Genomic DNA, 18,082 nt, shown 5'->3' with positions numbered 1-18,082 from the left:
TGTTTTTAGAGCGAGAGGATAATTAATCTGGTGGTGGAGAAGCTCCATATAACTCAAATGTGGTGACACGTCGATCACCATTGACCATATGTAAATTGTTGGTTTTCTTATTTGTATACCACTTAAACTCTTCGACGATGCATTATTTAGTTCGGTTTTTTAAGGTGGTGTCTTTAGTTTTGCTGGTGTCCTCATTTCTATTCATTTCTATTCTTAGTCGTGTTTTTTTCTCAGTTTACCATTCTAGTGTTATATAACAGAATGACAAAACTGAGAAAAAATATAACTAAAGTTAAAAATGAGGAAGGTGGCAAAACTAAGGGAATGAATTTAAATTTATGATATAAGGAACTGGAATAAATGAAGTGTACATATTCTCACGTACTCCAAACCGTGTAACTCAAAAGGCCTGAAAAACAATAATACCATTTGTTCCAGATAATTCAAGTATAATCCCATTCTGATTCTTATGCAAATCTGTCAAATATTTGAGATTAATTAAGCAAATTATCAATATCGTCCATGTGTTACTATTGGTTAGTATTAATTTGCCACTGGTATCTATCTTTCCTGAAGAATATGTAATTTAATTTCTAGCATCACTAGCCAGGTTCCATAGCTATTTTTTTATTTCATCTGTGCTAGTTGGTTGAAATCCCGTGTTCAAATAATATTGTGTTTAAAGGATCATAGATATGTCCATGGAGTTTTCTACAAAGCTCAGAACTCGCAACAACTTCATATAAATAATGTTTATACGTCATCAGTGCACTGAAAGTAACAGATACCATTAGCACGATTATGTATATGTGAACAATTGACGAACATGTCATAGTGAATCATAATAAGGTTAATTGCCATTAACCAATGCAAAAGTCGATAACACAAACCCGGGCTAATGGGCCTTTGGATCTTGATTGATGAGATAAAGAACCAGTTGAGATTTATATGTACTAGATAGATATGCAGTAGTAATGGATCATCATGGCAGCAGATCAGCATAATCTCAGGACGTAATGGAAAATCCTCTCACGCGCGTTTAGAGAGCTCAAGACCTATCACGCGTCTGCATACCATACAAGAAATCACCTGGCGTTGTTTCTCCTTCGTCGTTGCTGCATCGCATCATCTCCTCGAGCTGCAGGCAATACTGGTAGTAGTACTCGTGCCCGTCCGGCTGCTGCGGCGTCGTCGTCGTCGTCGTTGCCACCGCTGCTGTGGGCGCTCCCGACATGATCCAGCCCAGCTCGCCGCAGCCGCCGTGTCCTTCCAGAAGCGCTGCCGGTGGCCCGTCGTCAGGGCCGCCTCTGCTTCTCCCGTTCCCCGTCGCCTCCTCGGCGGCCTCTCTCGAGTCCGTCAAGCAGCAGCAAGTGCTCGAGGAGCTGCCCTCGCCTCTGCCCCTCACCACCGTCGGTCGTCGGCCTCCTGAGGCTGCTACGGCCGCGGGGTCGTCGGCGGCGGCGGCGGCGTCGACGAGGCGGTCGATGGCCGGCTTGGACTGGGTGAGGAGCCAGTTCACCGTCTTGCTGGCCTTGTCGAAGCCGAGGCGGTCCTGCAGCGCGAAGAACTCGCGCGCGACCCCGACCGACAGCCGCATCCGGCGGTCGCGCACGCCCTGCGCCGTGCGGATCTTGCTGTGGCGGTCCGTCCGGAACGGCCGCCTTCGCGGTGCGGCGTGGCCGCCGCCGTCGTCCACCACCGGTGATGACCCGTCGTTCCTCAGCAGCCCCGTCGTCGTCGTCGTCTCAGGCGGCGGGTGGTGGAACACCGCCTCCAGGGTGTCCTGGTGGCGGTGGAACGACGACATGTCTGCGGGGAAGATCTGCCCGCCGTACCCGTCCCAAGACGACGACATCGCGGCGGTCGAGGGCATAAGGAAACAAAAGCAGCTGCAGTAGGGTTCGGTAAGTGACTGACTGCTCTTGCTGGTAGGTAGACGCCGATGGTGATGAGGCCCGCTGTTAGGGTAATGACCGAGCTGAGGCAGCAGTGGCTGGCGATCTATGACTGCCATATACGTATAAATAAATAATAATAAAGCGCTCTGCTTTTGTACGTTAGTGCACTGAAGCATCATGGTGCCACAATGGATCGATCGGAGATAGCAGTAGGTCGGGTAAGAAAGCAGGAGGGCCCACACAGGGTAATACGTGTCGTTCTAGGGCCTCGAGACAATGCGGATGTCTAGTCTAGATATATCTGCAAGATCCGATATCTATTTGCTGTCAATATGGATATCCGTATGCTTGTTTTGATTGTATAGATAATGTTCGCAATTATTTTTTCTTTAAAAAAGACTGCTACTATATATCTATCTAATTTCACATCGATAAAAATATGAAATGCCCTACATTACCATCATCCCCAGGTTTTGAAGCCATCCAAATCTTATAATCATGACTAATTAGCTATATAAGGGCCAGTTTGGGAACCCTATTTTCCAAAAGTTTTTCATTTTCCCAAGGGAAATTAGTTCATTTTTCCTTGGAAAATTGGAAATTCCATTGAAAAATGGGGTTGCCAAACTAGCCCTAAAGAAAAAACAATAATTTTAATTTAACAGATAACATGCATGTATAATTACCTAACGATAGTCCATCTCTAAAATGTAACTTTGTATTGTTAACAATATATAGATATTGATTTTAATTAATTTTAATATGGATAACTATTTGTTGTGGTTTTCGGAACCCGTGGACAATAAGATTTGTGTTCGGCAGGGGTGTTTGCGCGGTACTCACTCCGAATGATGAGCTACGGGTGGAGCTCGAGGGTGGATCTGAGGCGAGTTGATTATACTGGTTCAGACCGGAGCCCTAGTCCAGTACAATGTTGACAGTAGTACGTATTGCTTAGAGCGTGTTACAGTCGGGTGCTTGTGTAAAGCTGGGAGGATATGGGATGATCTTTGGATGAGGGTTGTCTTGCCCTTTTATAGTCCAAAGGTAGATGTTACAATGCGGACTAGTATTCTACTGATGTCACACCCAGATTTAAGGGGCAAATCCGGGTGTGTCTCATATGTGCGCCAAAGAAGATCAACGCATACAATGACTCAGTGTATAGAGACGAATGTCACAAACTTTATTACATAACAAAAATACCTTACCAAATAACTTATAACAAATAAATCGAACTAATATTATTATTATCCATTGGTGTCATCAAGCTGACTGGGAGACAACACTTAGACCTCGTCGTAGTAGTCCTCCTTCGGGGCACTTGCTCTTCACCTATGGGGGTGTTTATTGCAAGGGTGAGCTCACGGATGTTCATCGCTCAACAAGTGTAGGGAAAAATGTGTATGAGCTCACTTACAGTGGAGGCTCATGTATAATGTAAGACTGATCAACAAATAATGGTTAAGGCTGAGCATTGCTTTTAATAAGTTGGGTCAAAATTTTATTAGCGTTACTAAGTACAAGTGAATACCATCCCAATAAAATAAGAGATCACATTTAATAACAATTCCATAATGCAATGCATATGATAGATTAAGTTTAATTTCATAAGTTACTCATGTGAGGGTCCAAGCTGCTCATTACCGTGAGCACGGCTGATATACCAGTTTTACACTCTGCAGAGGTTACGCATCTTTACCCATAAGACGTGTTCCCTTTGTCGCCTCGGGTTGATCGGACCCTTAAACACTGCCAAGGTGAGTAGGCGAGGGTACACTACGAGGTCTTTGAAAAGTTTCACTAGAGGAGAGAACCTGCTATGGATTCTAGGCCGAAAGCGATATAGGAATCCCTAGTCCGAAAAGCTAAAAAAGACAGTCCGACACGAGGACCTCCCTACACCTGCACTCCTCCACCGTGCTTGCCCATTTCGGAAAAGGATTAACTCACTCTAGCTTTTCTAATCAGCCAAGGGCGTCCCATTCCACCCTTGTGGTAGCACTGTTTTCCCGGGTGGTCGCTCCATGTTCAAATTAACATAATAATCTTATCAAGAACAATAAATAATCCATTGACAGTAAATAGTATGATCATGAATAATATGTATCATAACACCCAAAACCACATAGAGCAATAGCAGATACTACCCAAAAATTTAGTGGTAAGCAAGGTGCAAAGTAACCAAACTAGGGTAACCAATCAGGTCCCATCAAATTAACTTGAGCATATCATAGTGATTAATAGGAACATTATTAGGTAAAGAAGAGTTATCAAGGGCACAACTTGCCTTCAGCGAGCTCCTGCTCAGAATTATCCACCTGCTGAGCTCCGGGTTCCTCGGTCACTTGCTCGTCTACTCGCAACAATACAAACAAACATGGTATAGGAGAAATTAACGTCACACCAAATATGAGAACAAACTGCATAATAATGTTCTATGTGTTGCTTCGAGCTCGTAGATTCGAGAACCACTAAAATTAGAGTTATAGTTGAGAAGATATGATTTTCTGAAGCTCTAGGTGATTAAATAGTGAAAATATATATTCTATGTGAATTAAAATAATTCATGTGAGAAAGACATCACTAAATTTGTTTAACTTTAATCCAAGCCACTACTTGATTAGAAATCATATTTTAGTCAAATTATTATAATACACAAATTAACCTAGATTAGAGAAGTGAGTTTACTGAGTATAGATTGAACATTTTCTAATTACACAGTATAGATTGAACATTTTCTAATTACAAAGATATGTGCTTGGTTTAGATTATGTTGTTACTGCCTAATAAATATTTTTATGAAGTTAACAAAATTTGAACGGATGAAAACGGAGTTAAAACAAGAAAGTTATGGATTTTCTAAGCATTTATGAATTATTTATATACTGGAAATGATTTCCAGCAAAGTCAAGGTCCAAAATGATAAATGTAGGACCTATCAACGATAATCTCTGAATAGAATTGGATCACAGGTTAGTATCAAAAGAACCTAGGGGTTCATATGAAAAGTGGGTGCAGTCATAACTCTCTGAGCGACCAGATCCACACGATTCTGGATCGACGGCTCGGATCCGTTCACCCGAACCGTTATGCATGATATGATCATGATTGCCCGATGCCCAATCAACGGATGAAATCCACTATGCGAGTCGGTACACATCGGATCTAATCTCATCATTCACTAACAACGTGATTGGTTGGCTTCTCTACTCATGCACTTGAACCCGCGGAGTCTCAAAGCATTGTTTGTTCGGTTTACGTATCTCCTCAAACAGGCTCCCTGCATGCAAGCCGTACACCGTAGCCAGGCTCCGCGCGAACCGCTGGCGGGAGCATCTCCCTGCATGCAGGCTCACTGTACGCTTAAGCATAGAAATCGAGATGTTTTTATTTTGCTTTTCTATTTATATCTTCCAATTAAAAGATTTAATCATTGAATCCATTTAATATTTATATTCCTCAGATTTTTGTGAACAAAACTAAATCACTCATGATAAATATGTAAATATTTATTTATACATTCTTCACTAATACACATTTCGGTGCAACCAACCAAACTAAATCTATGTCTAATCTGCACGAGTGTATACACACAACCAAACAAAAGTGTTTGCACGAACTCATCTTGGTTCTACTAATACTGGCTAGACTCGTACGGACCTGGCTCGACCTCTACGGTAACCAATCACATAGTAAGGGATCGACTATAGATGGCCAAACGGGCCGGCACGGCCCGACCCGGCACGGCCCGTGTTCAGCACGGCCCGGTATAGGCACGGCCCGTCAGGCCCGCCTCACTAACCGTGTCGTGCCTAATGGGCCCACGTGCCGCGGTAGCGGCCCAGGCACGGCCCGTCAGCCTGCTAGTCGTGTCGGGCCGGCCTGGTGGCACGTTGGCCCATCTGAGTATATTGTATAATTTAGCAAAAAAAGGTGTAGTTGCGAGGGTTTGATTGTGTTATATGAGAGACTTAAACGCACCCATCTAACCAGTGCGACTGCAATTTTATTGTATTATATGTTGAATTCTTATGCTAAATATATGTAATCTATTATTTTTAAAATAAAAAATGTAACCGTGTCGTGCCCGTGCCAGCACTACGGGTCGAGATGGTGGCCCAGGCACGACACTATAGTCATGCCGTGCCAGACACTAGCACTATACTAGTCGGGTCGGGTCGTGCCTGGGCTGACCATCGTGTTACTGCCAAATGGCCATCTATAGGATCGACGACCGAGGCATGTCACCCTTCATACCGATGGCATACGACGCAGCGGCGCCTAGGCCCACGACGGAGCACTTGCCGGCGGCACCCACACACGCACTCTAGTGCTTTATTTCCTACTCTGGCGGGTTCTACACAAAGTGACCACAAAGGCGAAAGACTCGACGAGATGTTTACTGTGGATTATGGCACGGAGAAGATTGCTCACGTCGTGGCGCGGCCTTGCGGTGAAGACTGGGCGTCTGCGAGAAATTGAAGGTCCTCTCGACCCTAGCTCCGCCCGCCGAGGCCTCGAGCAGGTTCTCTGCGATCAAGCAAAGCTCCACGGCCGAACTACCTGCTCCGATTGTGGGTGTGGATGAGATTCTACGGCGGCGTACATCCCGCTCTCTTCTCTCTATGCACACTCTCTTGAGGGTTTGCTGGTGGCTATAATTTGACTGCTAATGCTTCGTTTGGGAACACCAACACCGGCCGGTTTCAGCGGGACGGGCGGGCCACGGACAAAAAAAACACGCCCTCGCTGTCTGCGCGTTTGGAAGCGCTGCATGTAGGTTTCCTTACCCCGCGCACCACCGGTTTGGATAGGGATAGGGCTCCACTCATTGGACCATCGGTTTTGTGTGCCCCCCACAGCCCCACGCCTATCTCTTTCTCGTCCTCACCAAACCGTTTCCATTGGTGCACAAGCCAAACAGTTTCCAAATGGCCACAGGACACCCAAAACCCACCGGACAACACAGAGACGGGGAAAATTATTTGCAGGTTTGCCCCGCCGGTGCTAAATGAGCAGGGTCACCTAATACCGTATTTTCCAAACGATCCCTAAGGGAGAGGCAGGGTTTGGCTTTTACACCCAGCGTGGACTGGTTGTTAGAGATGCCAGCTGGCGCCCGAGGATCGGGGAGTTAGTTACACAGATCGCGCATGGAGCTTCTGTCTCGGACTCCAGGCGACGTGAGCTTCTGGTAACGTGAGTCCACAACCTATGACCAGGACAGAGCGTGGGTTGGCTGGCGAGTAGGCCCCGCCCTATTGGTGAACGAATGAGGAGTGGTGACCGCAAAGACATGGTTGTAAGTGCAATCAATCCCAATTGAAGGTTTTGGTGATTAAATGACAAAACAAATATGGTTACTAACAAGTTTGCTCCTAGTGTATACTCGGTGTCAGTAAAGATAAAAGGAGTAATAACTTCAGCTGAGTTGAGCTTTTCTTCAGCTGGGTTGAACTTGACTTTAGCTCAGTTGAGCTTTCCTTGAGCTGAGTTGAACTTGACTTCAACTAAGTTGAACTTAACTTCAACTGAGAAACTCTCTGGTCAAAACCAGTTGAACCTGCCTCCAGGCCAGTTCAGCCTGGGTTTCTCTCCTAAACTATGTAGTCAATACCAGTTGAATTGGCCTTGGTCGTGGTTCAACTTGTGTCCGGGTTAGCTTCCCAGTCTGACCTACAGTCTGCAGTCTGACTGGTAGATTGACTGTCAATCTGCTCACCAGGCGATTGAACCGGCCCTAGGGGCGATTCAATCGGTGTTAGGGCTAGCTGACCATTCTGACCTGCAGTCTGACTGATAGACTGTCTGTCTGTCTGACCACTAGGCGGTTGAACCGACCCTCGGGGTGGTTCAACCGGCCCTGCGCAGAAAAAGGCAGTCCAATGGCTCTTTTTGAGGAGGCTCTATAAATACCCCTCATACCACTGTCCTCATTTACCCTGGTCACCCCCACACTTATTGCTCACCTAATTTGAGACAAAAGCACTCTCCCCCCTCTCTCTCTCTCACCCGATCTAGCTCTTAAATCAATCGATTGAAGGAGCCCCTTTGGTGTGAGGTTTGTGCTTGTGACCCTCAGATTTGGTTTTCCTCTCCCCTCTTTTTCTCATCTCTTGAGCTTGTTGCAACCACCTCTTGTGCGATCTTGTTGTTCTTGGAACCGTCGAGTTCCTCGACGGATTGAGGTTGCTTAGGAGTCTCTAAAGTTGTGGATGATCCCAAGAAGTTTGTATTCCCTGCTCTTGTGAGCAGATTTGAGAAAAGATTTTCCTTGACCTTTGTGATTGGGTTGTAGAGGGTTAGGGTTGGAAAAGACTCGGCCCTTTGTGGTGTGGCCAAACCTTGGGATAAAATCTTATGTCTTGTGTTCTTGCTTGGATCCATGATTATGTTTTTCTAGTTGGCAAGATAGGAATATAGGTTTGTTCATCATGTGGATCTCGTGGTGGATTAATTCTTGTATTTCTCACCATCCACACTTAGGTTATCCCTTGCATTCTCTGTTTTAAGGAATTCCTCATTGTATTCCGTGTAGTTCAAAGCCTAGATTTACTCTAGCAGTTGGACTGATTTCAGAGTGGTTCAACTTGCTTTTATACCAATTGAACTGGCCAATACCAGTTGAACTGTAGTTTTAACATTATCTCAAAGTTTGTGGTGATAATTTTCAGGTTTAGCTTATTCACCCCCCTCTAGGCTACTTTCAATTGGTATCAAAGCTTCGTACCTCGTTTTAGCGCCTAACCGCGTGAGGAAACAATGATGTTGACTCAAAGGGACAATGTGGATCCTCTTCTCGAGGAGATCCTAACTACATCCACAGTGAGGAATGGATCCCAAGGTCCCCAACCTCGCCATGAAGATTGCAGATAAGATGTTCCTCAAAATGAAACTGGAAGGTGCGAAGAAAGAGGCCGAAGAAGAAGAATCAAGAAGAAAGGCCAAGGAAGACAAATGAAAGGGAAAGATGGAATATGACGACGACTTGGTTGAGCTTTTGGTGTCTAAGGTGATGAGTAAGGTAAGTCTCAACACCGAAGAGTCATCCACCAAAAGAAAAGGTAACGAATTCAACCGAGTTCCATTTTATTATTCTCATAATTTTGTTCCCAACTTCTATTTGGTGCCCCTCGGAAAGCTTCCAACTCTTAGTGAGTTGAACTATGTATGAGAGACTGAAACACACCCATCTAACCAGTGCGACTGCAATTTTATTGTGTTATATGTTGAATTCTTATGCTAAATATATGTAATCTATTATTTTTAAAATAAAAAATGTAACCGTGTCATGCCCGTGCCAGCACTACAAGTCGAGATGGTGGCCCAGGCACGACACTATAGTCGTGCCATGCCAGGCACTGGCACTATACTAGTCGGGCCGGGTCGTGCCTGGGCCGTGCTTTTTCGTGTCGTGCCTCGGCTCGTGTTAGTGCCAAATGGCCATCTATAGGATCGACGACCGAGGCGCATCACCCTTCATACCGATGGCATATGACGCAGCGGCGCCTAGGCCCACGGCGGAGCACTTGCCGACGGCACGCACACACGCACTCTAGTGCTTTATTTCCTACTCTGGCGGGTTCTACACAAAGCGGCCACAAAGGCGAAAGACTCGACGAGATGTTTACTATGGATTATGGCACGGAGAAGACTGCTCACGTCGTGGCGCGGCCTTGTGGTGAAGACTGGGTGTCGGCGAGAAATTGAAGGTCCTCTCGACCCTAGCTCCGCCCGCCGAGGCCTCAAGCAGGTTCTTCGCGATCAAGCAAAGCTCCACGGCCGAACTACCTGCTCCGATTGTGGGTGTGGATGAGATTCTACGGCGGCGGACATCCCGCTCTCTTCTCTTTGTGCACACTCTCTTGAGGGTTTGCTGGTGGCTATAATTTGACTGCTAAGGGAGAGGCAGGGTTTGGCTTTTACACCTAGCGTGGACTGGTTGTTAGAGATGCCAGCTGGCGCCCGAGGATCGGGGAGTTGGTTACACAGATCGCGCATGGAGCTTCTTTCTCGGACTCCAGGCGACATGAGCTTCTGGTAACATGAGTCCACAACCTATGACCAAGACAGAGCATGGGTTGGCTGGCGAGTAGGCCCCGCCCTATTGGTGAACGAATGAGGAATGGCGATCGCAGAGACATGGTTGTAAGTGCAATCAACCCCAATTGAAGGTTTTGGTGATTAAATGACAAAACAAATATGGTTACTAACAAGTTTGCTCCTAGTGTATACTCGGTGTCAGTAAAGATAAAAGGAGTAATAACTTCAGCTGAGTTGTGCTTTTCTTCAGCTGGGTTGAACTTGACTTTAGCTCAGTTGAGCTTTTCTTGAGCTGAGTTGAACTTGACTTCAACTAAGTCGAACTTAACTTCAACTGAGAAACTCTCTGGTCAAAACCAGTTGAACCTGCCTCCAGGCCAGTTCAGCCTGGGTTTCTCTCCTAAACTCTGTAGTCAATACCAGTTGAATTGGCCTTGGTCGTGGTTCAACCGGTGTCCGGGTTAGCTGCCCAGTCTGACCTATAGTCTATAGTCTGACTGGTAGATTGACTATCAATCTGCTCACCAGGCGATTGAACCGACCCTAGGGGCGGTTCAATCGGTGTTAGGGCTACCTGACCAATCTGACCTGCAGTCTGCCAGTCTGACTCACAGACTGTCTGTCTGTCTGACAACTAGGCGGTTGAACCGACCCTCGGGGTGGTTCAACCGGCCCTGTGCAAAAAAGGCAGTCCAACGGCTCTTTTTGAGGAGGCTCTATAAATACCCCTCATACCACTGTCCTCATTTGTCCTGGTCACCCCCACACTTATTGCTCACCTAACTTGAGACAAAAGCACTCTCCCTCTCTCTCACCCGATCTAGCTCTTAATTCAATCGATTGAAGGAGCACCTTTGGTGTGAGGTTTGTGCTTGTGACCCTCAGACTTGGTTTTCCTCTCCCCTCTTTTTCTCATCTCTTGAGCTTGTTGCAACCACCTCTTTTGTGATCTTGTTGTTCTTGGAACCGTTGAGTTCCTCAACGGATTGAGGTTTCTTAGGAGTCTCTAAAGTTGTGGATGACCCCAAGAAGTTTGTATTCCCTGCTCTTGTGAGCAGATTTGAGAAAAGATTTTCCTTGACCTTTATGGTTGGGTTGTGGAGGGTTAGGGTTGGAAAAGACTCGGCCCTTTGTGGGCTCCTCAACGGGGAGTAAGACACCTTTGTGGTGTGGCCAAACCTTGGGATAAAATCTTATGTCTTGTGTTCTTGCTTGGATCCGTGATTATGTTTTTCTAGTTGGCAAGATAGGCATATAGGCTTGTTCATCATGTGGATCTCGTGGTGGATTAATTCTTGTATTTCTCACCATCCACACTTAGGTTATCCCTTGCATTCTCTGTTTTAAGTAATCCCTCATTGTATTCCGCGTAGTTCAAAGCCTAGATTTACTCTAGCAGTTGGACTGGTTTCAGAGTGGTTCAACTTGCCTTTATACCAATTGAACTGGCCAATACCAGTTGAACTATAGTTTTAACATTATCTCAAAGTTTGTGGTGATAATTTTTAGGTTTAGCTTATTCACCCCCTCTAGGCTACTTTCAATTGGTATCAAAGCTTCGTGCCTCGTTTTAGCGCCTAACCGCGTGAGGAAACAATGATGTTGACTCAAAGGGACAATGTGGATCCTCTTCTCGAGGAGATCCTAACCACATCCACAACGAGGAATGGATCCCAAGGTCCCCAACATCACCATGAAGATTGCAGATAAGATGTTCCTCAAAATGGAAGTGGAAGGTGCGGAGAAAGAGGCCGAAGAAGAAGAATCAAGAAGAAAGGCCAAGGAAGACAAATGAAAGGGAAAGATGAAATATGACGACGACTTGGTTGAGCTTTTGGTGTCTAAGGTGATGAGTAAGGTAAATCTCAACACCGAAGAGTCATCCACCAAAATAAAAGGTAACGAATTCAACCGAGTTCAATTTTATTATTCTCATAATTTTGTTCCCAACTTCTATTTGGTGCCCCTCGGAAAGCTTCCAACTCTTAGTGAGTTGAACTATGATGAGTGGGCCGACAAGATGAAGTCACATTTAATCGGTGTGCATCCAAGTCTTTGGGATATTGTCAACATAGGTATGAACAAGCCTGCCCAAGGAGAAGATATGACATCAGAGATGATGCAAGAAGTGCATCGCAATGCTCAAGCGGTGAGCATTATCAAAGGAAACCTAAGTCCGGAAGAGTATGGAAAAGTACAAGGTAGAGAGGATGGTCGTGATATTTGGAACATTCTTAAAATGTCACATGAAGGAGATCCTAAGGCCAGGAGACATAGGATTGAAGCTTTGTAAAGAGAGCTTGCTAGATATGATTGGATTAAGGGTGAGTCTCTCCAATCACTCTTTGATCAGTTGATGGTCTTCGTTAATAAGATAAGAGTTTGAGGATGTGAGAATTGGAGTGACTCTAAGGTCCCTAGGCTATTCATGAGAGCCTACAAGGAGAAAGACAAGAGCTTAGCAAGGATGATAAGGGATCCTGATGATTATGAGGAGATGACTCCTTATCAATTATTTGCTAAGATTCAACAACATGAGTCAGAGGAAGCCCCAACCAAGATAAGGGACTCTCACGCCTTGGTTGTAAATGAACAAGATTCTTCCAAGAAGCATTTGATGAGCAAAGATCACAAGTCTAAGAAAGTGGTCGAAAGTTCAAGTGATGATGAAAGTTCAAGTGATGAAGACACGACATTGTTCATCAAGACTTTCAAGAAATTTGTGAGAAATAATGATAAGTATCAAAGGAAAGGAAGCATCCATAGCCAAAGTAACTATAGAGGATAAAGAATATGAACTTTCTTGTGCTAAAGTTACTATAGTTGATCTTGCAAGTGCCAAAGAAACACTTGAATCAAGCATATCAAGCTTGAAGGTTCAAAACCAAGAACTTGAAGTACAAATTGGCAAATGCAAGATATCTACCACCTCACCTCTAGTGGTAGATTCTCATTCTAGTTCTTCCAACACTAGCACATGTAAACACTGTTTAAAATATCATGCTACATGTTGCTTAACTAACCATGATTGGAAAAATGGTTCAAAGACTGAGGTCAAACATGTGTTGAAAAAATGCTCTAGCAATGATGGGTTGAGCAAAGTTGAGCCCAAGTACAAACCCTTAAGGAACAACAATGGGAAAAGGGGGCTAGGGTACAACACTTATAAGGTGAACCATAGCATTGAGCATAAATGGTGGAGATCCCCTAAGTTCATAGAAGGAACCACCTTGTATGATGCCTTAGGGAGGATCCGCTCCTCCAAGGATGAAACAACTCAAAGAAAGGTAAATTTGAGTAACACAAAGGTTAAGTTGAAGAATGTTGTCTCTACAAATGGAGACAAGGCTCCAATCCCTATCTCACAGTCTTATCTTTATGGTTATATGTTGACTTGGGATCAGGGCAAGCTAGTTGTGAAATATGTTGGTGCCTACACTAAAAGAAAAATAATGAAAAAGAGTGTGTGGGTACCAAAGGCTATTACTAACACATAAGGACCCAATTCAATTTGGGTACCGAAAAGCATAGCCTAAATTTGTGGTTTCTGGTCTACTCCTCCAGGATCAAGCTGGGTGTTTGATAGTGGATGTACAAATCACATGACCGGGGAGAAGGACATGTTTCATACCTTACATCTAACCCAAGAGTCATAAGAAATTGTGTTTGGGAATAGTGGTAAGGGAGAAGTGATTGGTATTGGTAACATTCCTATCTCAAACAACCAATCACTCTTGAATGTTCTATTAGTTGATTCCTTCAGTTACAATCTGCTATCTGTTTCACAACTGTGTGGAATGGGTTTTGATTGTTCATTTACAAATACGCGTGTGAAAAGCCTTAGAAGGGAGGATTCCTATTTTGCCTTTATGGATTGGTTGATAGGCAAGCTCTATCCTGTTGATTTTAGAACAAGTGGAGTGTCATCCATCTGATACCTGTCTAGTGGTGAAATCTGACAAGGCTTGGCTTTGGCATCGTCGACTGGCTCATGTTGGCATGAGGAACTTGGCCAAACTTCAAAAGGATGGACACATTGTTGGACTAACTAATGTTGTTGTTGAGAAAGACAGGGTTTATGGAGCATGTCAAGCAGGAAAGCAACATGGCGCTCCACATCACCCAAAGAATGTGGTCACCACCAAGAGGCCATTGGAACTTCTTCATATGGACCTCTTTGGTCGAGTGGCCTACATAAGTATTGGTGGTAGTAAGTATGGATTAGTTATCGTTCATGATTTTTCTCACTATACTTGGGTTTTCTTTTTGAGTGATAAAGGTGAAACCCAAGAAGTATTGAAGAAGTTCATGAGGTGAGCTCAAAATGAATTTGAATTGAAGATAAAAAAGGTGAGAAGTGATAATGGAACAAAGTTCAAGAATATCAGTGTTGAAGAGTTCTTGGGTGAAGAAGGGATCAAACATGAGTTTTCGGTTCCCTACACTCCACAACAGAATGGTGTTGTGGAGAGAAAGAACCGAACACTTATTGAAGCCGCAAGAACCATGTTGGATGAATACAAGACAACGAACAACTACTTGGCAGAGGCGGACAACACCGCCTGTCATGCAATCAACCGCCTCTGCCTTCATAAGGTCTACAAGAAGACTGCTTACGAACTTCTCACTGGTAACAAACCCAAAGTTGATTACTTTAGAGTTTTTGGTTGTAGATGTTTCATTCTTAACAAGAAATCCAAGAGCTCAAAGTTTGCTTCTAAAGTGGACGAGGGCTTCTTGCTTGGTTACGCATCAAATGCGCACGAAGACCACATTTTCAACAATTCCACTGGTCTTGTTGAAATAGTGGTAGATGTGACATATGATGAATCTAATGGCTCACAAGGGCACATCTCTAGTAATGTTGCAGGGCATGAAAAGCCACCTTGTGGGGTTATCAAAAAGCTTGCAATAGGAAAAGTAAAACCACAAGAGAAGGATAATGACGATGGATGGATTTGGATGACTAATGAGGCCATTGATGGGGGGGTACAAAGGTGGTAAATGATGAATCCTCCACTCAAGCAAACCTAGCAACCTCAAGTTGTCCAACCACAAGAAATGCCAAGTACTGTGGAAGATGAGCAAGTTGTGGTATATGGTGAGGTTTGTCACACCTGGTTTTAGAAGGTAAACCGAATGCGAACCATGTACGTGCCAGGATTAGAAATTCATGTACACAACGATTACATAAATGACTCATCATAGCACAATGCTTCGAACAACAATAAAGAGTAAGTAATAATACTACAGACTAGAGTCAGTTACATAATATAACTCAAAGTACACATAATAGAAACGTAGCCGACGTAAACAAACCTACCACACACAGCTAACCGGGGGAGGTCAATAGCTTAATCCTCAAACTCGTCGAAGTCCTAGAACTCCTAGAGATTCGCCTCGATGCTTTCTTCTTCTTCTTTACCTGAGCATAGATTGCACCAAAGGCAACCTGGTATTTTGTGAAAGCAAGGGTGAGTACACATCAACGTACTCAGCAAATGTCCCGTTTGGCTAAGGTGGACTAGCTTTATGTGAGGTTAAGCTCAAAGCAGTTGCTTTTAGTTGGTTAGGTATTTATTATTAGTGGAAGCGAAGTTTTAGCAATAACCAACCCGTGAACCATGTCCTCATTGAGGAACATCATTATCATCATCGTAACCAAAACCATGAAAAAACCATTGTATCTCAGATCATCTGTATCTCTAATTAAAGGAGCTCCCAAAGCCACCCATAACCGTGAGCACGACTGATATATCAGTTTCATTCCTCTGCAGAGGTCACACACTTTACCCATGAGCCATGATCCCTTCCCAGCCTGGGTTAGCAAGACCTGATCTTCACTACCGAGTTGAATGGTCAGGGATACACTACATAGCCTTTACAAAGATACCCATGGTGTGTAGTCGCCTGTTAGGTTTCACCAGTCGTACAAACACAGTACTCCTCCCTAAGGTGGGTGACTAACAAAACCAAATTGAACGAACCTTGGCACCCACCCTTAGTAGAGCAACACTATGCCTCGGCTCCAATTGACGGCTCAACGACAAAGCCAACTACACCCTAAGTTCCTCCAGTTAATCAGCTAAGGGTGTCCCATACCACCCTCATGGTTGCACTTTTTCTTGGGTGGTCATCCAGCGAACAGGTCCTTACAGAGATGTACTCGGGAAAACAGTCCGAGTCCCCTAAAGTAACACAAGCTCATCATCATAATCAATATTTCATCAGCGTATCATAAATATTCTCATCATCTTCATTGATTAAAGTAGAGCACTAGCATAAATCTAACCACAATAACCCAAAAGGTAATCAAGGATAAGGTAAATAGAAAGCTAGTCAATCCTTAGGTTTAATTATGTAATGCGGGGAAATGAGTTATGATGTGCATAGGACATAAATAGGTCAGATGACACTTGCCTTCACCAAACAAGTGCTCAGGGTCTTCAATCTCTTAGAACTCAAAGAGCTTGATCACTTGGTCATTGAAGCTTGACCATCGATTCCTCGAAGCTCAGGAACATATCACAATCTATTCGCGACGTGCAGCGAATACAAATAGGCACAAATAAACAACATACATGTATAAGAACATTACACCATACAAGATAGAACATTGTAAAAACGAGCAATACGAAATAGAGCTCGCTACTATGGCCACACGAGGAAAAGAAACATTGTAGTCGAAGCTACGATCAAGAAGTTAGACAAGCATTAGTTAAAACATTTGATTTGACATAATTATATTAATTGACATTTATGAAAAGTAAATTAAACTACTTCGTTTTGATTGACTTGCTATTCTAATAGTTAATGGTTAAACGATTACTTAGTTAATTAACATGAGCGATTATTAACAAAACAGTTTAACAGTGCGCGCGGACAACGCCCGCAACACGCGTGAAACAACATGATGATGCATGACACACGCGAAAACAACGCGCGACAGCACGCCGAACAACACATTGACAGCGCGATGACGCGTGTGAACAACACGCGGACAACACATAAAATAGTGCGCGACAACGCGTGATAATCACTAACAGATAACATGATTATACTAAACAAGTATTAAATGAAAAGTGTTTAAGTTGGTCTTAATCAAGTTAACATTTATTTATAAAAGCGCGAGTTAAACTATAAACTAGTTTCCATTAGAAGATCATTTTAATAAGTATCGAATGAACAACTAATTATATAATTAAAACTTGTGACATACTAAAATAACGTTACTAATATGAAATCGACGTTGTTATGAAGTTGACGCGACTGAAACGAGTCAAAATGGGTTTACGAAGCATTATATATTGAATAACTAACAATTCGTGGCTGATAAACGACGCGACATACAAATACTACTAAACTGTGATTAGACGCTTAAAACTATATTTATAAGTTAATTTTAATTAGCGTAAATCGTTTACGGGAGGTTTTTTAGAGAAATATCTCGTCCAGTTTTAGTCCAAATCGTAACTCGAACACAAAACACATTATAAACTCGACATCTATAAGTTGTTACGTAGAATCCGTGGCGACTAAATAAATAATTCAGAATGAACGCGCTATGCAGAAGCACTAATCGACATCCCGTCAAACATAAGTTAAAATACTTTGAATTAGCACAATTACATTAACAAATATTTTTTTAAAGCGTATGACTAAGATTACAAATTTGTTTTCGATTGAATAGTTATTTTATTATTCGAAAATTGAACAAGAATTACTTAATTAATACGAGCAGTTAACGCGGGACAATTTAATAACGCGCGCGGCGCGTGTGGACCACGCGTGAACCCACGCCCGACATGCGCGAACGATGCACGAATCAGCATATGACAACACGCGAAACACCACAAGCGACGCATGAATCAGCATGCTGGCAGCGTGTGAACAACGTGTGGCAATGCACGCGACATACGCGAAACAATGCATGCGACGCGCGTGAACGACGTGAACAGCACGACGACGACGTGCGAACAACATGTGTGCCACATGCGACAATGAGCGAGCTACGGCACGTGGCGTGAACACGCCAGCTTGGCGATGACGGGCTACGCGCATGGGTAGACGTCTAGGGGTAGATATCTAGGGGTAGACGACGACAGGTAGACAGGGATAGACGACCTCACCTTCATGAC

The 18,082-nt window shown here is 43.9% G+C and overlaps 1 protein-coding gene across 1 annotated transcript; it reads right to left on the bottom strand.

The window, feature by feature from the left end:
• Nucleotides 1-899: 899 nt before the first annotated feature.
• LOC100286105 (teosinte branched1 protein) lies at nt 900-1,909 on the bottom strand. Its single transcript, NM_001158993.2, has one exon. It carries the CDS (start codon nt 1,871-1,873, stop codon nt 1,049-1,051), a length of 825 nt encoding a protein of 274 aa, NP_001152465.2. The 5' UTR covers nt 1,874-1,909; the 3' UTR covers nt 900-1,048.
• Between the last annotated feature and the right edge of the window lie 16,173 nt (nt 1,910-18,082).

This window comes from Zea mays, chromosome 4, assembly GCF_902167145.1.
Source record: "Zea mays cultivar B73 chromosome 4, Zm-B73-REFERENCE-NAM-5.0, whole genome shotgun sequence".
NCBI classification, from domain to species: domain Eukaryota; kingdom Viridiplantae; phylum Streptophyta; class Magnoliopsida; order Poales; family Poaceae; genus Zea; species Zea mays.
Note: the sequence above shows the minus strand (reverse complement) of the source record. Positions and strands in the feature narration are given on the sequence as shown.